General features: G+C 39.6%; 1 protein-coding gene across 6 annotated transcripts in view; it reads right to left on the bottom strand.

Moving 5' to 3' along the window:
* Nucleotides 1-23,924, bottom strand: part of kif6 (kinesin family member 6) — an 81,590-nt gene that overhangs the window by 3,798 nt on the left and 53,868 nt on the right. For 2 of the 6 annotated variants that reach the window (XM_085391529.1, XM_085391531.1), the window contains 8 exons: nucleotides 16,995-17,097; nucleotides 13,314-13,369; nucleotides 5,568-5,618; nucleotides 4,851-4,938; nucleotides 4,593-4,728; nucleotides 2,788-2,870; nucleotides 2,051-2,137; nucleotides 895-1,928 (listed from right to left, as the gene is read on the bottom strand). In XM_085391529.1, coding sequence (XP_085247655.1) covers nucleotides 1,661-1,928; nucleotides 2,051-2,137; nucleotides 2,788-2,870; nucleotides 4,593-4,728; nucleotides 4,851-4,938; nucleotides 5,568-5,618; nucleotides 13,314-13,369; nucleotides 16,995-17,097 — 872 coding nt within the window. In that variant the 3' untranslated portion in view covers nucleotides 895-1,660. The other 4 variants (XM_085391528.1, XM_085391527.1, XM_085391526.1 and 1 more) reach the window with 4 other exon arrangements.

The following is a 23,924-nucleotide window of genomic DNA, read 5'->3' as shown; positions in this document are numbered from 1 at the left end:
ATTCAGAAAACAAAGAAAAAGTTAGAATAAGCTATTGTGTGGCGATGTTCAAATGCCTTTGCTAGTGTTACTACACTTCCCAGAACGCACTAGTGTCTTGGAAGGTGTTTTGGGAAGACGTATACATAAATATAGAAAGAGTAAAAATTGACACTGGTAGTGCCCAAATAAAGTTGAGGAAAGAACTTAGTAAACATTTAGTGGCGAAAGCTATAATGATGGAAGAAAAGACGAAGAAAAACAGTTTAATAAACTAATAAAGCAAGAAAACAAGCAAGAAGAAAGTCAGCAGTTATTTTCCTGATAACTCCTGAGATTAAAAATCTTTTTGCAACAGTGTCGTGACCAAGAGAGATAGCATTCAAGTAACACACATGAATCCATACAGCAAAAATACTGTATTCAATATTAATGTTCAAGCAATTATTGAATTAATTCAACCTCAAATTCGCTCAGTAAGACTAGCTCCCTAAGTTGTAGTGAATGTAAGCTGGTAAGTAAGGTTTGTAATAAACCTCAGGGCTTTGTGAAAGGAGTGTCCACCATATATGTATGCTGTCTGTGACCATAATGCAACACTGTGACAGAGAAGTGGAAGCAACAAGTCTCTTTATTCCCTCAGTGGACAGAAAACGAGGATAAAGAAAGCTACGAAAAGTCCTGAAAGAAGCTAAACTTTATTGTCAGGCCAGCAGAGGGCGGTGTTGAATGCATAATGCATACTGTGCTTAAGGTGCGTTTTTTGCACGTGTGTATCTGTGTGTGTCACCTGCCCTGCTGACGAGATTCTGCCTAGCCCTGATAAAAGCCAGGATGTCAGCATCAGTTTGCTGGTCTCCAGTCAGCGGAATAGAGGATGAGACTGTGGCAGAGGTGAGGGTCCTGAAATGTATGAATAGTTACTGTGACAGGCAGCCATCATCATTCATTGCTTTAACAACCCAGCAGTCCTGTTATTCTTGACTATTCGTAATCCAGAGGTTTATAAGAAACAGGTAACAATGCAGTCTCTGCTGGTGGAACAAAAGCACGAGTGTTTAACTGTGATCGTAAAAAGGTAGCTCAGGCAGCAGTGAGGCCTGTTTGATTTGTTAGCACAGTTTGTAGACATTACTTCACAAAGATATAAAAAATCATAGCCGTGCTCATGACTGAAAAAAAACAAAAACACTGCAAATCTATAAAATCTACACGTCTATATACAGATTTAAGTGCTTCAAAATGTCGACAATAAATCCAAAGAACTTTCAGTTTGTTTTAAAAATGTAAAAAATAAACAATAGACAATACAAGGACTGTGATGTCTCTTATTTCTAAAGAGATATGAGTGAAGTCAATAGTTCCTCTGAACATGTTAAATGGCAGAACTCTGAGAATATACTGGAAATAAAGCTCTGTCACTTTATTCTTTACAAGTGAAACAATAAAATACATGCACCCCCATAATTATGTTCATTAATCTGTATTAAATCTCACAGGATCTCCTGTGAGATTTAAGAAATGTAAGCATTTTATTTGTAAGTATTAGTTCAACGATGTCATCAAAACTAAAAACATAATAAAGATTGAAGTTAATAATAAAGATTCAAAGTTAAAGGGCACACGATAATAATCATAAAAACCCCCACGTAGCTACATGTGACAAAAGAAAAAATATTTTTTAGTAACATGTATACAAAGTTATACTTAACAAGACTGTGTCACTGACACTGTAGGGCCTAAATATGTTGTTCCAAAGGATTATTTTGGCCAGAAATAGTTTAAAACTCCTCTTTTGATTGTAATATTTGTCAACCTTTGTTCCAGGCCACTGATTCACATACTTCCACTCAGAAGAAGGGGTGAAGTCTGTCACCTTCCTGTTCACAGGGTTATTCTGCCACGCTGGCACAGCTGGTCCTGGAGGTTTGCTTTCAAGGGTAAAACTTCTGAAATTCAAAGAATCAGTGTATGTGTATATATATAGTGTTACATATCGTATGGCTACATGCAGTATAACCCATCAGTACCCAGAGCAAATAAATGAGAGGATCAGTGAAGCGTAGCTGACCTGAGCTCCTGAGCAGAGATAGAAGGATCTGGATTCAGGTGTCGGCCTGCTGGCGAGTCTCTCACAGTACTGCTGAGAGCAGGAGCCCTAATTAAAATTAGAAGAGTATTTCATGAAGACTGACAACAAAATACCACAGAACATTATATCATCTGTAGGAAATGTATGCATGTACATGAGCCAACCACCAGAGGGCGCTACAACACAAAAATAGTTTGTAGCAACATTTTGTTAATGGAGTTTCTGCAAAGTTCACTGAGTTAAAACTAAAGCTGCCATATTCTCAGCTCCATTTTTCTAGTTCTTGTACTATATTCCTTATAAAAAATGGTGGTTAATAATTTCTTTAATCATTTTCAACATTTGTGATGAAGTTTAGGTCTTTTAGTATTGTTTGTATCTTTCACATAAAAACATTGTTTTATTGATTTAACATTGTTCCAGCAATTGTTTGCTATTTATTAAAGTAAAAAAAGGTTTTATAGAAACAAGCTGCAGGTTGCTGGCTAAAAATCAAGTGTTCAGGCACGGAAATGAAAAGGAAACTATAATATTATTAATAAATCAGTAAAAAGAGAGTGGTTCTCATTATAACTTCGCTAGTTTTTATACGTGTATGAGCTGAATAGAAGCTAAAAATGTCTATTTAATACACAGTTAATATTAAGAGTGCATACCAGCCAACTGGTCAGACCTTTATTACATCTTTTGCAAGGCTGGGCAAAAAGCAATCTCACCCAAATCCCGGAGCTCGAGGTGTAGATGGCTGTATGGTCCTGTTCAGTGTCCCAGTGTGACTTTGGGCTGCAGCCTCTGACTCCTGGTTACAAATAATGAAAAGTTAATTTACTGAAATATTTCTGTACCACTTCTCTACAAACAACATCATGCCAGCCTGGTAACAGTTAAATGCAATGTGGCCATAGTTCTCTTTAAAAGGACCAGACAACCTTAGGTATTTTGTGTCTTCTGGCTTTGTCATAACACAAAGTTTAAGCGATCACATGTGTGCAGAACAATAAACGTGTGAACAAAGCTGATGAATATATACAGGCACGAAAAAGGACGTCCTGCTTTGTGGACTCAAACTGCATGTGTAAGGCCCGTCTGTTGGATTTCCTCTGCTTCCCATTCGTCACTCAGTGACACATTTCCAAACTTTTCTCAGATGTGAATGAGCTATTCTTCTCCATTCATAAGATCAAAACCAAAGAGCGGCAGCCAGCGACGTCTGCTCATCACATGTTGGTGCCTAACATCTTCTATGCAGTTGGTTTCCGAAACCAACCACATGACAGCCATCAAGGCTGAGGAAAGCGTGCAAGTGGAGAGACAAGTCTAACTTGGTTTTAGACATGAAATTTTATCAGCTTTTCTCTCTTTAAACTTTTGCACAAGACTTATCTCTTATTACCCACAGAGATCACAGACAGATATAGCCATGTAGATACTGGTAAAGTACTTACACATCATACGGTAAAAGCTCAAAAGTTGGTTAAAGGTACAACTGAATGAACTATATTTGAATTTTTTCTAGTATCTATACTGTGAACTTTTTCACTGTGACTTTGACTGGACCATCGCAACACCGCGATGCTTTTTCTTTTTCAGCCGTTCTGTTGCAGATTTGCTGCTGTGCTTGGGATCGTTGTCCTGTTCTGTGACCCAGTTTGAACCAAGCTTTAGCTGTGAGACAGATGGTCTCACATTTGACTGAGATGTAGCTCTTGGGTGTTTTTACAGTTTTGCTGAGCGCTGAGTGCTCCGGACCTGGGGTGAATTTCCTGGGATGTCCACTTCTGCGAACACTGTGGCATTGTCCCGACACACATCTGAATGCTCCAGACGGCAAAATGCCAAGGCTCCTGCTTTTATAAACCTGCTCACACATCCTGATAATTAATTAGTGAATTGGATTATCAGCTATTTAGCCTCTGAATTCCTATGGAAGCAGTACATAGCTGTATGGAAACTTTATTCTTCACATGTCTGTTAAAGACTGTTAGCCAACAATTTCAATAGCTAAATCTTTAGCTACTAAGATTTATGCAATATTTATAGCGTTATGGCAACTGTTCTCCACTATGTTTAGCTGGCTGCCTCCACTGTGTGACATTTTGTTCCTGTTAATGCTATCTGCTGGGACTGTCCATCATCTGTTGCTGTTCCTCTAAGCTGCTTTCCAGGCTCTTGTTTGGGTCACAAAGAGTTCCATGAAAATGTCTTTGTGTGTATTTGCCTCCTACATATCTTCCCCCCAGGACCGACTGAGCATGATGTTGAACAGAGGCTGCAAGGGTCACACTGGTGCCATAAAGGCCCCACAAGTCAAAGACAGATGCATATCAACTTACACGACCACAGAGCCCTGCATTCAGAAAACAAACGAAAGAAGACATCCATAAACAGAAAGACAAAAAGCCAGAGACAAGGCTAATGTCAAACACGTCTTTAACACTCTTCCCTGGACTTTACATCAGGCTCCCAGATGCTTTATGTGGTGTTGTCACATGGATAGGTAGAGGAAGGTAAGCTCAGCCACCTGCAGACTGGAAGCTTCCTGGCTCCACCACTTATGGAAGTCCTTCTGGAGCTTGACCTTTGACCTCTCCAACAACAGCTGCAGATGCTCAATCTCGGTCCTCAGCGCTTTTAGACGGCCAACGATGCTCTTGTAACTGACAGGAGAAATTAACGGTACTGAATTCAACTTTTATCCACGTTACGAAGGATCTGCTGTATCCAGTCAATGCAAGCAGGGTCTGCCATAGTAATTCATTAAAAAGCACTACAAATTCACCCTTTTTTTTCTTCCTCAATGTGCTTGCAGAGGTTTTCTTCAGCTGGGTCAAACTCCTCCTCAGACCCTGTGTGACTTTCCATGACACCTGTGGTGTAGAATTGATAGGTTGCAGAGAGGACAAAGGAGTTAAAAACAAAAAGGAAACATGGTCATGTTTTATATAAAATGACAAGTGCAAGATTAGAAGCTGAGAATTTGTGTGTGTCATGAGTCCATTGGCTTCAAAGAAAGCATTTAAACTTTTGGCCTCGGATAATGGAAACCAGGCTGCTGTGAAGAGCTCTCTGATGCGGATCTCCAAATAACAAGAAAAGCCTTTGGGTGGGAGGTGTTTGCATGCTTTAGAACCAGGTTTCCCCATCAAAGGTTTTATCTCACTGATCAAAACAGTCAGAATGGAGCAAATGAAGGCGTCTTAGAGCCTGAGCCGCCCAGTCTTTGGCCAGTAAGCTTTCATTCACTGAGGCTTGCTGCAAAAGCTTTGAAGTGGCCACCAGTAACAGTTGAAAAGGGGCCACAATGTGCTCAGCGTTTATCATCCTGTTTTGAGAAGAGTTCAATATCAAAAAGATGATAATAAAAAGACCTGATACTTCCTCAAGCTGCAATCCCAATGCAAAGGCAAGAAATGTGCAGAAATGTGGTGAATTTTAATTGCTTCACATGTTTGTTGTTTAGATGTTGGTGTGGGCAGAAGTTATAAATAATTTTTACCATAAGCGGCTCTCTGTCTCCTCCGCACATCCAGCTGCTTCTTCAGTTCAGCTGAGAGAAGGAGAACGACAACAAAACTTTTTAATTTCCATCAAGAGACTCAAAGCACATCAATCTCCAAGGCCACTGGGCTTCATAACTTAAAAAAAGTCGCCTGGTTCCACATGATTTCATAAAAGTCAAGCAAGTAAATGCATGACATTGTTTATGAAGAAACATTTTGGATTGTCATTCACCTACTTAAAACCCCTGCAATGCAAAACGGTTAAAACCCATGTGCTGCCTAATACAGGGAGTCCTCATTATAACCCAGAAGAAAAAACATTATTTCAAACATTACTCTTGATGATCGGCATGTTTGATTTGGTAAGACATTCCGAAAGCTCTCTCCCAATTTACCTAGGATTGAGAGTGGCACCAGCTAAACTTCTATCCATAACAGTTCTTTCAAATCTCACACTTCGTTTTTGTAATTCAACTGTAATCAACAATCTCACGCAAATCCTAAAGCTCCCTCTGGAGTTGGCCTGTCAAACTCTATTCTTCTTAGACATTTGAACCTATGATTTATTTCCAGATGATTAACCTTTTCTGCACATTTCTAACTTCTTATTTTTACTCTTGAACTCTACTAGACTGGCTTTGCATGACTTACAATTCAGAATAATTCATATTTACCTTATTTATCTTATAAAGTGCGTGAGTACAGCCCCTCAGTTCATCCTCTGCCTAATATCTATATGATCATCATCATCATCATCATCATCATATCGAGCCAAGAATAGAAAAAAAAACTGTGAAACAGTGTTTGGAGGAGTATGAGGCCTCACAGGGATTACTTCTATATACAATGACCTCATAAGTTGAAAAATTTCCCAAGTTTATTATGATTATCTACTATACAGTACTGCAGGAAATAAATCAAAACAGAACAATAGTCAAGATGGTGCTGATTTATAAACTTCCATAGTCCTCTAAATGAAGTCTTCAGTAAGCAAAGAAGCAACAAGAAGGAGGCATTCGGGTGAATGTTGATTCTCGTGGCTATAGTGCAGTCTTTACATATGGGCAAGTCATTTACTGTTGCTGAACTGAAGTGTTTAATTACATTGTTGGAGAAATTGCTAATAAACCGCTTCGGTAGTAGAAGACAGTTGTAAGTAAAGGAACAAAAAATGTCCAGGGATGCTTTTGCCATAAGACGAACACAGGATACAATTTCATGTTTATTTCATGTTTAGATCAGAGCCAGGCTACGAGATAAAAGCAGTGTTGAATGGCAGTATCTTCTGTGGTGTTTCCATTAAAGTCCCACAGGTGTCATTCACTTATAGACGCTGCTGTGCTGCAGCTCTTTGTATAATACAACCCTATCTCAAGTGGAAATCAGAAAATGGGAAATCCAGATGAAGTATGTGGGGGGGAGGAGGGGGGTGGGTTTCTGTAACACCTCACATGACGCCACAAAATGGTTGGATTAGAGCTCTTGCTCGGCTTTCTCCTGTGGAATACTTTAAATCTGTTTGCAAAGTGCCCGTGTAACCAGCTCGTCTTCCAGGACCACTTTTCTGAGGGTTTCAGTAGACAGCAGAGACATGAATGGATGATGTGAAACATTACAAATGAGCAGCCCTGACACAGTGTGCCCATGATGACAGTGTTTTTCCAAATGCCTATGGAGTATGAAGCTGGGTTGTGTGTGGATAGCTGAAAATGTAGTTGTACTGAGACGCCCTGTGGCTTCGCGTTGTGGTGAGGTGGGCAGCCTGAAACTTCACTAACAGACACAGCTCTCTCAAACATGACCCACAACCCCTTTCATAATAACATAAAAGGATTAAAAAATATTTATGCCATGACCACGCTATGATGACAGGGTACAAAAAAGGGGCAGGGAGCACGTGAAGGCAACATAAAAAGCACTTTTTTTTTTTTTGGTTGGCTTTTGTGTTCACTCTGATCCGTACATGGTCATGGCCAAAGTATTCTTTAACAGATCTGTTATATTCGCCCGAAGCCCCTGCATGGCCCCACCCTTTTATTTAGCCATAAATTTTCCAAATATCTTCTGTGTAAACTCGTCACACATCTCTCTTAAAGGCTCATGGACTGCACCCAAGCAACGATCTCTTTAAAATGGGTTTGAAAAATAAACTACAAAAACTGCAGTACTTCTAATGTCCACTTGAGGTGGGCTACAAAAGTGAGTACTGTATTGACTCCTATGGTACAAATCAAACTTTAAAGCTGAACTAACCATCTTTGCAGCCTAGAACAAAAACTTTTTTAAAAAAAAACTTACTTGTTTAAATTCTTTTAAGGAATAAAGTTTGTATTATTAGGGACGTAGATTCTAACGCAGCCAGTGTTTTTGACACCTTTCTGAATACTTTTAATGCAGCTGTCGGACAAAAATATGGCTCATTTACAGACAATCCAAGAAATATGTTAAGTATGCTCCAGTTTTAGTTGGTAAAGTTACTGTCTATAGATCCATGTCTTTGTCTCCTGCCTTCCTCCGCTCACCCGGTCACGGCAGATGGCCGTCCCTCCCTGAGCCTGGTTCTGCCGGAGGCGTCTTCCATTAAAAGGGAGTTTTTCCTTCCCTTTGTCGCCAAAGCTCTTGCTCATTGGGTGTCATATGATTATTTGGGTTTTGACTGTTTTCTCTGTATTATTATAGGGTCTTACCTTACTACATAAAACACCTTGAGGTGACTGTTGTTGTGATCTGGCGCTATATAAATAGAATTGAATGGAATTGAATTAAACTGAACTGCATGTAGCCATCCAAGCTAACCAGTGTCCCATTCAAACATGGTCACTTCTGGCTCAAACACAAAAAACAAAAACAATCAAAAAACAAGAAAGCAACAGGTAAAAAGCTCCAAAACAACACAATAGGTGACAGCACCACTGCTACATCTAACTTTTATGTACAGTCTGTGCCTGAATCAGACAATCTGATTCAATGATTTTGACCAGGATTAGACAAATAACCTAAACAACTACCGGTAAATACCATACCACACATGCAGCCAAAGTTTGAGATAGAAAATGTTCAATAGTGACTGTGTGAACTGTGTTTACAGTAAAAGACTGAATACTGGCCAAGGGACAAATATCTCTTATTTCCTTCAGGATCTGCAGGGTATCAGTGGGAGGGAGGAGACACCATATACCCAATATGACTCTGGTTTCAAAAGGTTTAATGTACAACAGATTTACTTTTTTACCTGTCCCAGCAATGATCAGAGAAATAAAAAAGAATCAAAACTTTTTGGTCACAAAAGCCAGTTCAAGTCCCAAAACAGACCAAAAAAACAACAACAAAAATCCAGGATATTTGTCAAGTAAAGGTGGGGTGCAGACTTCAGTGCTTCTATTCTCCATCCAGGACAAGATTGTGAGCTCAACACCAAAAACTCTTCCAAACCACACAGGGTTTCCCCCCCACACCACCGTCAGTAGACGTGCTGTCGACTTTAAAGGCTGGTTTCAAGCTACAAGCCTCAATAAATATTTGGTGATTTTTGTGGCCGGGAGGTTGAATGTGATATGCCACATAAATACCAAAGTGAGGTGAGATTTGAGCACCATACTTGCAGCCCAGCTTTCCAGCATCTGACCTATGTGTAGATGAAGAATAATATCCACAAGTAATCTGGTAAATGTTTAAAATTCACAAGACAAATAAAGAACCGCAAGAACACAGGAAGCAAGATTTGTTTCTATTAAACAGAGAGCTGCACTAAACATTCTCCATTTTTGTAGGACAGCTGGGTTCATGCTGCTGTTGACTGAGGCTTTGACCTAAACTATGGACTTTTTATAAACCACTTTAATATACGGCTAATAGCACAGGAATTAATCACAGAAACAGTCAGCGCAGTAAAATGCAGCTCATGTTAACAAAGACTACAATATTTCTCTTCTGGTATTTGTTCTAAAAAGTGTGGCACATCTCCGGCTCCATACTCATTTTTCCTGCATCTGTGGGTCACTTCAGCGAAGGTGAAATCAAAGTGATACCAAAGACGGTGTCACATGCTTGGCCCAAATTCCTCAACAAAGTAAGAAACAACAGAACTGCCCCACCAAAACTGGTGTAAAAACAGGTGTGTGTTTCTAGGAACATTATATAAGAAATCTGGAATTTAGAAATTTTTCTCAGGAATAAATATATAACCAAACCACTTGAATATTCAGAAAGCGCTATTGATTTTGATTTAGGACAACCTCCTGCCTCCACAAACATGCATTTGGAACTGTAGCTGCCTTGTAAAAATACGGCAAAGTATTACTGTGCTGCAGAAAACAGAAACACAAAACTGAGACATAAAACAAAACACAGGAAAACTGAAAGGCATCACCAGAATAACTATGAAGTAAAACAAAGAATGAAAAGACTCAAAGATGTCACAGAAAAGCTTGCAATCTGGTAGAATAAAAGAAATCAATACAGTAATCCAAGAAAAATCCAACAAAAACCAAAACCAACACTCCCGGACTATGACAGCTGGGGTTCTTCTACAGTAAATTCAAATAAATAAGAATGTTCAGAATCTACGTTCTTATACAGTGGTTTTACTGATCTAGGTCAAATCTGCACATACAGTATCTATAGCAGCGTAGCATTGGGAACAGACTAAACAGGATATTCCAGACGTCCATCTCCCTAACAAAATGTTCTGGTTCCTCCAAGAATTTCCCAATCCAGATAACATATATAATTTCTCCCTTTCCAAATTGGGAATGCTCAGAAAACCTCCAAAGAAACAGAAGAGCAATAGCTTTATTCTGAGCTCCATCCTGATGTCCAAACTGTTCACCCCATGTGTAAACCTGCATTCATGAGCTCACTTTCCTGACTACTGCTCAGATCTCAAGTACCGATGATGACTGAAACATAGATTGACAGGTGTATCAAAAGCTTAGCCTTCTGGAGCCATGAAACCACGGTCTCAGACTTTGAGGTACTGATTCTCATTCTCGCCACTTCACACAAATTGCTTTAGTGGGAGCTCAGAATCACATCAGTCTCATACTCCTGCTACAGAAGATGTGCATCTGTGACTTTCTAAATAGAAATCTCTTCTTTCGACCTATGGTTTCAGAATGCGTCTCTGCAGTAGGACTGATCTCTAGAGTCATAGTGAGGCCAAGAAATACAGCATAAACTAGAGACTGATGCTTCCTCTAACCCTCAAGTTGGGTCCTTTAGAAAAAAGCACCTCATATTATCCTAAAAGTTTCCATGTTCTCCTTTAACCATGAGACACAGGTGGTGTAAAGTTTCCGAGCAAACCCTCCAAGATGGCATTAAAACACAGCGAGCCACTCTCCAGCCACTAAAAACACCATCTCTCATCCAGGAAGAATGCAGCTCTGTGCACCTAAAAATGTAATAAGCTTTGACAGCATTGAGATGTTTGACTAAGATGAGGAATGTGGATAAATTAGTAAAAATCCAGTTTTTCCTCGCTTCAGCCTCACTGTGTGGTCTGCAGAACACATTTAAAGAGTTAATAATCTGCATGCTGTCAGGGTTGATTTCTGCATGACATGTGACAGATTCGTCTGTGTCAGCACCTCATGCAGTGAAGGCTAAAGACAAAAAAAATGAATTCAGAGGGTGATAAGTGTACACTGGCATGTGTGGTGCTAACGGGCAAATGCTACTAAACCACTGAGCGTGCTCGGAGGCAGCGCTGATGCCAGGCGTTGGTGTAAACCTATCCATTTCAACGGCATGTGAAATGAGCCACAGACAGAGCAGGGAAATTTATAAATGTAGCTTGCAGTAGTAAACGCAAACCAGATAAAAACACATTTTAACTGCTCTGAGTTTACTGGAAAGTTCAACCAAACATTAATATAATTTAAACTCACTGCCAGCGGCGACAGGACTTGGCTTTTAGTGTTTCTGTAAACAGCAGCAGGTTATGACACAATACTGAGCTTCTAACAAGGCATCTTTTATGATTTCTATATTAAAGTGCACCTTCTCTGCTTTTCCTTTTTTTTCTGTATGGAACAGCTCTAGGAGTTTTTAAAATGAAGGGTTTTTTTTTACCTGCACAAAACTGAAATGGAAAAAAAAAAGCAAAAAATAAAGAAACGCAAAAGTAACAAAAGAAAAAAACAAGAGAGATCAGTAATAACTAATAGTTAAATGCAGAGAGGTGTATAAACACATAGTGAGTGAAGAAGAAGAAGACGAAGACGAAGAAGACGAAGAAGAAGACTCAGTGCATCTAGCCAACATCAAGAAAGTTATCACTGGAATGTTTTCAGATGTCTGTTGCTATTTAACGTAATTCTTTTAGCTCAGTTCCTCAAAAGGCTCTGCATTCTCAGAGCGTTGTTCTTAATGGAAGCCTCATCTTGTGTCATAGAATGTCGTGTTACGTGGAAGTATGACAGACTCCTAGTTCAGCTTGTTTCAGGCAGAGAATGAACTCATAAACCAAGTTTACAATACATAAGAATTATTTTGAATTATGACTCAATTAGAATCCAGAAATAAAAATATTTACTTGGAAATAAGAAACAAAGTGCAAATGAGACAGTCTCTGTCTAATCTTCACTTTGGGTCACTTGTGGGCCTTTAGAAGACACACATTGTGTAGTGAATATAGTCCCAGACTAACAACATAAGGCTTAGAACCACTAAGCTTTGGCCTAAGCCAATGCCAAGTTTACCCGTTATGGATATCACACAGAACAGCACAAGAGTGACAGCCAAGTAAAAAGCACAGGTTGGAATCTTCAGTAACCGGAAATCCAAATGTGGAAATCTTCAGGCTGTTTCAAATGTATTAATATGGAACTTGTTAAAATAACTGGCCAAAATAACTAAATTGGGAAATATTCAAAAGTAAAGACACAAGACAACAAATCCAAGAAAAATAAAACTGCATTATTGTCGCCTATTGTCAGAAAGAAACAGGTGAAGTAAAATATGAAACTAGTTAAATATTAAATATCAATCAAGCTGAGGACGTTATGTTGCCATAGTAACAACAGAAGCTTCCCAACATCAAATCAACGCCCTTTCAGCTTCTTCCTATACAGTGGTATAAAAAGTCTTTGTCCCCTTCCTTATTTCCTATTTTTTTTTTATATTTGTCACACTTAAATGTTTCAGATCATGAAACTAATTTTACTATTAGACAAAGATAACTTGAGTAAACACAAAATGCAGTTTCTAAATAAAGGTGTTTCTTATTAAGGGGGAAAAATCCAAACCTACATGTGAGGAGCAGGGGCAAGCACTGTTTTTACACCACTGTATCTCCGAACACACAGAAAAAGAAAAACCTTTTGAAACATAGCGAAAGGCTGTTGCTATCGCAGCATGAACCTCCAAACTGCTCGCTCTTTGGTCTTAGCTTGCTTCATGCTATGTTAGCTCTTCTGCTGCTGATGTGTGGTAAAGTAAACACAGAAGAACACACCACAGAACTCAATGGAGCGTCTTATCAACTGTATCTCAGTTTCCATTAGGATGATCAAGTCCTTTTGCACTGCTTCCCAGCAATTTGCTCTCCGATGTGTGCCTTTCTCTTGTTTTGTATATATCCCTCTCTTCTGTTTGCTATTAATTCCTGATGATGTCTTTACTATTTATATCTTTCTTTTGAATAGAGGGCTCTATTCTATTCTATGACAGAAGACTGCGCACCTGAACATTACGCAGCTCTTGAGTGCAATGTGTTTTTCAAAAAGAATGAGAAAACTTACTGATTCTGTTTCTGGCTTCATTCAGTTCCTCTCCAAGTTTCCGGGCCTCTGCTGATCTGTTCAAAAGAATCAAAGAATTAAAAGCAAAGTTCACCCCCAAAATCACATTTACATATGCTTCCTCTGGCCTGTTGTGCTGTTTATACATCTGGATTGTGGAAATGTCTGGCATCTCTTAAGGATAGAAAATCCACTGAAAAACAATACAACAATAATGTGTCTTTACTAGAGATGGACCGATCCGATATTACGTATCGGTCCGATACTGACGTAAATTACTGGATCGGATATCGGAGAGAAATAAAAAATGTAACCCGATCCATTAAATATCAATAAAGCACCTCACAAAACTTGCGACACAGCGTAACTCGGCCCATAACCATAGCACGGAGCAGTGTGCTCATGTGATAGAGCGGTTGTGTGTATTTGGAGCCTCCTACCAAACCGGCATTTCATCTCCGAGGAAGTGATCCCAGAGAGAAGTAAAGCAAGTGTGTAAGTTAATATCTGAATGTTTGTAAAGCATTCCCACGTTAAGCTTAACAACCAATATATGGAGCGACTGCCTCTTCTCTCTCCCTCCCTCTCCTGTTGCTACTTCAGTCATGAAACTGATTAACGATCAGCTGATCGGCTTTTCTGTCCAAGTCCGTCTCTCTTCTTTGTTTTTGGCCCACTTTGCGCCAGAAAGAGGAAACCAGTGGCTGAACATCAGCAGAATGTTTAACCTTGATAAGCTGTTGTTAGAATTTATTTAATATTACTTTCTGGACCAGGATCTTTTTCTACGCAGCTGACGGCTGGTAACTGTGCAGGGGCGGATCTAGCAAAGTTTAGCCAGGGGGGCCGATAGGGCAGGGAAATGGGGGGCACAAAGACATACTTTTCTTTCTTATTCTCATTTAAAATGTCTAGCTTTTAATAAATAATTATCTGAATCTTACACCCAAAGTTTTAATCTGATGTAAAATGTATAGAAGTCCATTACTGTATATACAGGGAGTGCAGAATTATTAGGCAAATGAGTATTTTGTCCACATCATCCTCTTCATGCATGTTGTCTTACTCCAAGCTGTATAGGCTCGAAAGCCTACTACCAATTAAGCATATTAGGTGATGTGCATCTCTGTAATGAGAAGGGGTGTGGTCTAATGACATCAACACCCTATATCAGGTGTGCATAATTATTAGGCAACGTCCTTTCCTTTGGCAAAATGGGTCAAAAGAAGGACTTGACAGGCTCAGAAAAGTCAAAAATAGTGAGATATCTTGCAGAGGGATGCAGCAGTCTCAAAATTGCAAAGCTTCTGAAAGCGTGATCATCGAACAATCAAGCGTTTCATTCAAAATAGTCAACAGGGTCTCAAGAAGCGTGTGGAAAAACCAAGGCGCAAAATAACTGCCCATGAACTGAGAAAAGTCAAGCGTGCAGCTGCCAAGATGCCACTTGCCACCAGTTTGGCCATATTTCAGAGCTGCAACATCACTGGAGTGGCCAAAAGCACAAGGTGTGCAATACTCAGAGACATGGCCAAGGTAAGAAAGGCTGAAAGACGACCACCACTGAACAAGACACACAAGCTGAAACGTCAAGACTGGGCCAAGAAATATCTCAAGACTGATTTTTCTAAGGTTTTATGGACTGATGAAATGAGAGTGAGTCTTGATGGGCCAGATGGATGGGCCCGTGGCTGGATTGGTAAAGGGCAGAGAGCTCCAGTCCGACTCAGACGCCAGCAAGATGGAGGTGGAGTACTGGTTTGGGCTGGTATCATCAAAGATGAGCTTGTGGGGCCTTTTCGGGTTGAGGATGGAGTCAAGCTCAACTCCCAGTCCTACTGCCAGTTTCTGGAAGACACCTTCTTCAAGCAGTGGTACAGGAAGAAGTCTGCATCCTTCAAGAAAAACATGATTTTCATGCAGGACAATGCTCCATCACACGCGTCCAAGTACTCCACAGCGTGGCTGGCAAGAAAGGGTATAAAAGAAGAAAAACTAATGACATGGCCACCTTGTTCACCTGATCTGAACCCCATTGAGAACCTGTGGTCCATCATCAAATGTCAGATTTACAAGGAGGGAAAACAGTACACCTCTCTGAACAGTGTCTGGGAGGCTGTGGTTGCTGCTGCACGCAATGTTGATGGTAAACAGATCAAAACACTGACAGAATCCATGGATGGCAGGCTTTTGAGTGTCCTTGCAAAGAAAGGTGGCTATATTGGTCGCTGATTTGTTTTTGTTTTGTTTTTGAATGTCAGAAATGTATATTTGTGAATGTGGAGATGTAATATTGGTTTCACTGGTAAAAATAAATAATTGAAATGGGTATATATTTGTTTTTTGGTAAGTTGCCTAATAATTCTGCACAGTAATAGTCACCTGCACACACAGATATCCCCCTAAAATAGCTAAAACTAAAAACAAACTAAAAACTACTTCCAAAAACATTCAGCTTTGATATTAAGTTTTTTGGGTTCATTGAGAACATGGTTGTTGTTCAATAATAAAATTATTCCTCAAAAATACAACTTGCCTAATAATTCTGCACTCCCTGTTAGGGATGGGTATCGTTTAGGTTTTATCTGATACCGGTGCCAAATCGGTACTTTTGAAACGGTGCCGGTGCTCAAACCGGTGCTTAAAGAATGGAGAACACAAAATTGGTCCAAAAACCTCTCATATTCAGCTGGTTTTTTGTAAAAAGATAACAATGTTAGCCTTTTCTGCAGCTATGGGGCATATATGGTATCACTCTTGGCTGGAAGCAGTGCTTAAACAATGTAAAAAACACAAACGTTGTCCAAAAACCTCTCATGTTTAGCTGTTTCCCTCTTTTTCTTTGGTCATTTTAGCCTTTTTGGCCAGGGTGAAGGGAGTATCTGCCATCAAACAAGAAGACAGCCGCATGTAGCTATGATGATGTTTGCTAGTTCACCTTACATGCATTAATGTAATAACGTGGTTAGCCTACTCAACGTAAATTACACACGAACAACATGAAGCTACTCACGCAGAGAAGAACGGCTGCTGCTGCCATCAAATACGGCGCATTTCTCGGCTTTTAAAAAAAAAACCCGCTATGCGTCGCCAGGTGTTTCATCGGATTCGAGGTGTTACTTCCTTTGACAGTATCACAGTATCAGCTTAAAGCACTTGTTGCTGCTGAGTTTGCATATTTTGCTGTGAAGTACAGCCAGACTTTTGACCGCTTCGCCTTTGGGCATTTTTAATCTGTAGCTCTGCATAAAAGAACGTACGTACCTGGCCCCGCCTACTATCCTCGGAAACGTAAAATGATTGGCTAGAAGTGTATCACAGCTCAGGGGAAAAAAGCACCGAAATGTGCGCTGCTTTTCGGTCTGGTTACTACCGTTTATGTCAGAACCGGTGCCGTGACACCGGTACCCATCCCTACTCCCTGTATATGTAATTTGAATTTTACTCAAAACTATTGCTCCGTGTTTATGAGGGCAAAGAATCATTTTCCTGAGTGAACGTGACTTTGTTAACCACATTCATGTGACCACTCAGACTGATTCCTGGTGTTAGAGAAAGAGGTGCCCGAGAAGAAAACGATATCCTTGAAATGCTGAACTTTGTGGTACTGCTTATATGTTGAAGTAGTCTGCCTTAATTTGGGCATTATCAGGATAATATTTTGTTCTACTAGTCATTAACCTCTGTTTCAGCAGACTCTTGTTGTCTTCAATGGTTAGGTGGTCTTCATGGTCTCTTATGAAGATCTCAAAGGCCTCTTGTTTTCCCATTGACAGCTTGGGGCCTGAAAGAGAGAGAATAAAAATCAGCACTGAGATGCACAGTGTGCTTTATTTTATGAATCAGAAACACTGTGTATATCAGCAGCTCCACGGTAAAAAACATCATCTAACTTGAGCACTCATGCCAGGTCCTGCTGTGCAAATAATAATGGATAATAATGGATTGTATTTATATAGCGCTTTTGAAGGCACCCAAAGCGCTTTACAATACCACTATTCATTCACTCTCTCATTCACACAAATGTGAACATGTTCCCACATTCACCGGTACTCTACTCCAGTCTGGGAGCCAGATGTGCGCTACAGAGCTCTACTGATATGGCTGATTATCGCGGCATTTGATGATTAGCGAGAACATAAACACAAATATAAACAGCAGTTCTGAACATGTCAAGATTACATAGCGGATATACCCCACCCCTCGCTGCTCAACCTCAGCAGTGCATCGCACATCAGGAAACATGATGTTGAACTTCCTGCTCACTGCTCAAGTTTTTATTAAAGCTGTACACATCTGCTTTAAATACTGCACTTCCACCAAGGGGATAAAACACAACACAGCAGAGAGCGTTGATTTGGTCTCCTTCTGAAAATGCGATTGAATTAGAAAGGCTGGATTGTAAATTTTATTCTCAGGAAGGTTCCTAAAGGAGTGAAATGACCCAGAAGCATCTGTGTGGTAACCATTATGCACCATCTCTGTGTCCAAATGCACCTGGAGTCTAACTACAAAGCTATGGTTAGACTAATATAAACACATTAGCAAAGTAAGGATGTTTATTTGTAGGTTAAATAGTTCTGAATAAAAGTTCTTGTTGAGATTCCTGATGGGCAGAGGCAATTGTCATCATATGGCAGAAAGAAGACACCAAAATCGGACCAAACTCGACCTAAGAAAATCCTTGAGAAGAGCCCATCCACAAGATAACGTTAATATGTCACTGCATGGTTTGGATTACTTGGGGAAAGGGGAAAGGATCAGTTGACAAAGAGCGAGCGAGTGAATTCGACAAAGTCGAAAGCTGACGGCAGCTCGCGGCCCTTGCTGTCGAGGTAGGGCTTCATGTGTGACAGACAGTAGTCTGCCTGCTCTTTAGTCAGGTTCTGGTAGAGCTCCTCTTTAGTGACGTTCACATCCTGACCTTAAATACTGACACTGCAATCTTAGTCAGTCAACTGTGATTTTTTTCTGTTGCCTCCTTAAATAACACAATGAGATCATGCTATGCTGTGGTGTGCTGGGGGAGCAGCACAGCAAAGAAGACTCATCCAGGCTGGAGAAACTGATCAGGAGGGCTAGCTCTGTGGTTGGCATGAAGCTGGACACTCTGGTGACAGTGGCAGAGAAAAGGACATTAAAGAAACTGATGGACATTATGAACAATGCTGGGCATCCTCTGCACACGGCCATAAACAATCAGAAGAGTCTGTTCAGTGACAGGTTGCTTCTCCCCAAGACAAGAACTAACAGACTTAAAAACTCCTTTGTCCCACACGCCATCAAACTGTTTAACTCCTCTCTGGAGGGGAGAGGGAGGGGAAACAGGAGGACAAAGGAGGGGGGAACAACTAAGCTGTAGTGCCTCTTCACCTCACTGTACAATACCTTGTGCAATACTTTTTGTAAATAGTCAACAGTGCAATAGACTCAATACTTGAAATGTGCAATTCACTTGTATTTTTTATTTTTTATTCCTATTTATTCTATTTATCCCCTTTGTATATTTTATTTATATTTGTCTCTGTATTTATATATATGTGTGTGTGTGTGTGTGTGTGTGTGTGTGTGTGTGTGTGTGTGTGTGTGTGTGTGTGTATATATATATATATATAACAATTCTGTAACTGTAACTTCGGTCGTTGCTGTGCTTTTTGGAAGTCGAATTTCCCAGAGGAACCCACCCGAGGGATTAATAAAGTTCTATCTTATCTTATCTTATCAGTACAGATTATATTGGTATTAGAGAAAAATCTTACAATTAGCGCACTGTTATTTTTCATGCTATTACATGATAATAAATCTGTTGTAAAAACTTTATTTCTCTTAGTTTAACACAAAAAGCTAAACTTGTATGTAGACATTAAATGACTGGGAGCTATTTATTATTTATAAGTGCTGCATGTATCATGGTGACTGGAATTCACTCTATTTTTTTTCTGTTTTATTAAGAAGGCGAAAAACAAGTTGTTGTTTTCCTCTCTGTTACCAACTGTTTTCCAACTGTTCCTTGGAAAATCCAAAATGCCACCATGATTTCCAATAATCCCTGCACCCCCCGTTAAATCTGTGGACTTATCCGTTCTAACCAAAGACATTCGTACACAGGACACTAACTCATGTGAGATTAATCGTGGGACAGTTAGGAATGCTGTTTCTTTATTTTTGGAAAGTCCTGATTAAAACCAACTTAGACGTGCGCTACAAGAGCCAAACTCTACAAATCAGCATGAGGGGATCTTGAGGGGAAATGCACTCCGGTCGACTCTTGTAAAAAAGCAGCATTCCAGGAATATCTAAGGGTGATATAACATCATATTATGTTGTGCTCACAGAATTTGTGGGGTAATGAGATCACACGGTCCTCAGGCCAACTTACCTCATTTTTCTTTTCCGTGCTCCAAGTGCAGACAAACCACAGAGGTTTGAATGTGTTGTGACTGTTGTTGCTGCTTCAACAAATTTTAGAGGTGAAATGCCAGCAAAGAGAAGAAGCTAGGAGCTTTCACAATTATTTTTGGGTGAATTTTATGTTCCTACTGCACTTTCTCACTCACTGAGGTGTCTCCATTTGGTCCAGATCACAGAAACGTGTGGACGGCCTGCTAGAATCATCAGCGTCTCATTACAAGCTAGCCGGATTTACGTTAAGATCTAACTCTCACTTAAGACTCGTCTCATTTCTGGTTAATTCAATTCTTTAACAGTCTGAGCCACAACAGGAACACCTTGTCTTTCTATCAGCGCTCTATGAAAAGAACAGGAAGGAGACACTGTACATCTGTACCTTCATAAGACTCTAAACACTCCTATTAGTCCTGTTTTCATTGTACAGCAAACGCAGCAGAAATCCAGCTCTATGACGTAATGTGCGCAGAGTGCTTCTACAGAGACAGTGGTAATCAGAAAACCCTTCCTAATGTCCAGGTTCTATTATGTGTTGGCTGAGCTAGGAGGCCAAGAACAGAAGGAAAAAACAGAGTCTGACAGTATGGCTTTCAATCATCACAAATGGTTTCCATGGAAAGTTCATCATCATTATATTTACAGTGCATCTTCAGGGGACAGTGATTTTTATCCAGCGACTGCAGCAGCAGGACCCAAAGATTAGACCTAATTGAAATGTACATAAACAGTCAGCGACCCTCTGAGCATGCGGACATGATAAGTGTAGCGCATTTGTTTTAAATTAAGACAGAATAAAGAACAATGATCTAATGTGCATATAGTTTGAGTCTCCAAGTGGGTCATGGAAACCAGCCGCTGCAGATGAGAAACATATGATATCTGCTCTATTGTTAAAGAACTGCGTCAACTGTGTGTCCCTCTGGTATTCTGCTCATTCTGTGTATTTCATAAAAAATGTATTTAGAGCACACATAAGAAGACGCACAAGGACAGCTGTATTTTTCTTATCCTTTTTTCTCAATGCGTTACTTTTAAATCTATGGGTCTAAAAATTCAATAGTTAGGTACTGATTTACTACTGTGGCATATTAAATAAAGGTAACAACAGAAATAGTAAGGTTATTGGAAAGAGTGCTAAAGTGCTTTGCAAAGAATAAGAACATATATAATAAATAAATACAAAGGAAAAAAACAGATACTATAAATAAATAAAGCTATACAAAAAGTTAACTGTCAGCTAATAATAAAATTCAAAAATCCTAAAATATTCTAAAGATGGAAAATAAATAAATAAATAAACAAACTGGGAAAAGGAGGTTTCTAAAAGATATATATTTAAAGGCACAGGCAAAAGTAGGAATAAATCCGACATTTTCTGATATGAAAATTGTAACTATTAGGAAGAAAACCTGTGAAATGAATAATAATAATAATGATAATAAAAAATACACAGATGAAGGGAGGCAACATTCTGAAAAACAAAAGGATGAGATATGTAAGATTAGACTTCAATTTACATGAAAAAATTGGACATTTAGAAAAATGAAAGCCAAAATAAATAAAGATAAAAAGCTGAAATTCTAATCCACCAGCCTCTGTAAAACTGCTGTTTTACTGCATGAAACTGCAGAAACAACAGATGTTGCACAAAGCTCGTCTAATTCAGTGTGTAATTATGTTCTGAATCCACCCATTTTATGACAGTGTCTCTTTAAAGCTTGAAATTAGAGTTAGAGCTACAGTTATCAGGATTCCCTTAGTGAATTTGACTGCAAAGTGTAATCTTTTTTTGTATATTTTTTTCTAGATAATCTACAAAATATTGTGCATTTTCCCTCAAAAATCTAATCTCAGAGTTTGAGAGTTTTTCTCAGAAATGGTCTCTTTTTAAACAGAGAATAAAGAATGGACCTCATAAATCTTTGTAGAAATGCAGCATGAACACCAAAGTCTAAAAAAACCAAATAAATAAATATTGACCCCACCTGTGCTCCACATAAAAAGCATTACAACTGTAGGAAATGTCTTCTCTGATTCTCCTGTAAGTACTCAGTGTGGTCTTGTGCTTCCCAAAGTTACAGAGTCTCCCTGGACAGCATCAGGCTGAAAGAGTCAGGAATTTCTCATGAAGTGTGAGAAAATTGGTTGAACATTCCTGAGTGGACGTGTAACTACTGCAGGATCTGGAGATTTCTGGGGGTGTGCAACTTTCCCCACAACAGAGTGGACAGTACTAATACTGTTGGCAAAATTAAAAAATGTAGTCATTATATAGTCTGGTTTAAGAATGAAGTCATCTACAAACACCATCTCAGTCTGTGACTCCACAGCAATGCTAAATCAGTCTTGGTCAGCATGCCGTCCACCATTGTTATAATCCTCCAGCCTGGAAAAGGGCACACATTTTATTTTCTTGAGGCAAGAATGCTGCAGCCTCCTTATTTCTGATGTAAACCAGAAGTGCCTCTTTCTTCTACAAAGAGTACAAAATGCTACAAAGTTGCTTAGGTCGTCACCGATGATGACTCAGACGTATGTAGCACCATACCTCTGAGTCTTTATGTAGCACCAAATCACAACAACAGTTGCCTCAAGGCACTTTATATAGTAACGTAAAGACCCGACAATAATACAAAGAAAACAGAGAAAACCCCAACAATCACATGCCCCCCTATGAGCAGGCGCTTTGATGACAGTGGGAAGGAAAAACCTTCCTTTAAACAGGAAGAAACCTCCTGCAAAACCAAGCTCAGGCAGGGGCGGCCATGGGCTGCGACCGATTGGGGATGAGTGGATGAAGACAAGACAAAGACATGCTGTGGCAAAGAGCCAGAAATTATTAAAAACTGCAACAACATAACTGCAAAAGGAACAAAAGAAAAAACAAGAGAGATTAATAATAACTAATAATTAAATGAAGAGTGGTGTATAAACACATAGTGACTGAAAAAGGTGACTGTAGAAAAAATACTCCAAGGGGTCAACCACAGTGGTTAAATTTTCATATTTAACTTGCCACAGATTTTTACACCAGATGCCCTTACTGGCACAAGCATCCCTCCATCGTTGCTTTGTGGAGAAAAGAAGATACTTCGAGAAGGAAAGCCATTTCTGCAGCACTCCACCAATCAGGCTTGGATGGTAGAGTGGCCAGATGGAAGCCACCCCCCACTAAAACTTTGTCAAACTGTGACAACCGACATGTAGTTTGCCAAAAGGCACCCTAAAGACTCTCAGACCATAAGAAACCACATTGTCTGACCTTATGAAACAAAGACTGAACTCTTGGGGCTGAATACAAAGCGTCATATCTGGAGAAAACCAGGCACCACTCATCACCTGGCCAATACTATCCCTACACTGAACATGGTGGTGGCACCATCAAGCTGTGGGGATGTTTTGTTTTTGTTTTTTTTTTCGAGGGAAAGATGAATACAGCAATGTACAGACATCCCTAGCACACAGTCAAGATAACAAAGGAGTGACTTTGGGACCCGTCTGTGAATGTTCTTGAGTGGCTCAGCCAGAGACCAGACTGAACAGCTCTGGAGAGATCAGAAAATATCTGAGCACCGATGGAGCCTGAGAGTTCCCAAAAACAGGTGTGCCAAGCTTGAGGACTTGAGGTTGTAATTGTTGCCAAAACTGCTTGAACAAAGTGTTGAGCAAAGGCTGTGAATACTTGTGCACAATAAGTATGCGAACCTCAAGAAAACACTTTGTCACTGTGGGTATTGTTTGCAGAATTCTGATGTGAAAATTTGAATAGAACTGATTTTGGAGGCTTTAACATGACAGCTGTGGATCAGCTGTAGTTGCAATGATCTATGTTCATTAAATTTATTTTCACAGCTGTTAATATACCTGGATGGACTGCCCAAGTAAAACTAAGAGGAACCAGAATCCATGGAAGTTCATGTCTCACAAGAGAGAAAGAAAGAAATAAAATGGCCTTTTGAGGCCAAATGAAAACAAATCTTCTGCTGTGACAGCCCATATAATAATGTTAACTGCATATCAGATAATCTAATACATATGGAACATCATTTATCAGTGATTTTAAAAACCCCTGTTCATGGTCTTTGTTACTTCTATAGTCCTTTATGGACAGACTTGAAGTGTGTATTTTGTTTTCAAACAGGCTCTTCTGGTCTTATTACTGCACTGGGCACCATGACACAAAAATGTCAGAGAGGATGAGAG

Source organism: Rhamphochromis longiceps, linkage group LG19, assembly GCF_057381845.1.
Source record: "Rhamphochromis longiceps isolate RC_006_pf linkage group LG19, R_longiceps_female_GT1.1, whole genome shotgun sequence".
Taxonomy (NCBI): Eukaryota; Metazoa; Chordata; class Actinopteri; order Cichliformes; family Cichlidae; genus Rhamphochromis; species Rhamphochromis longiceps.
This window is presented reverse-complemented; position numbering and strand designations above follow the sequence as displayed.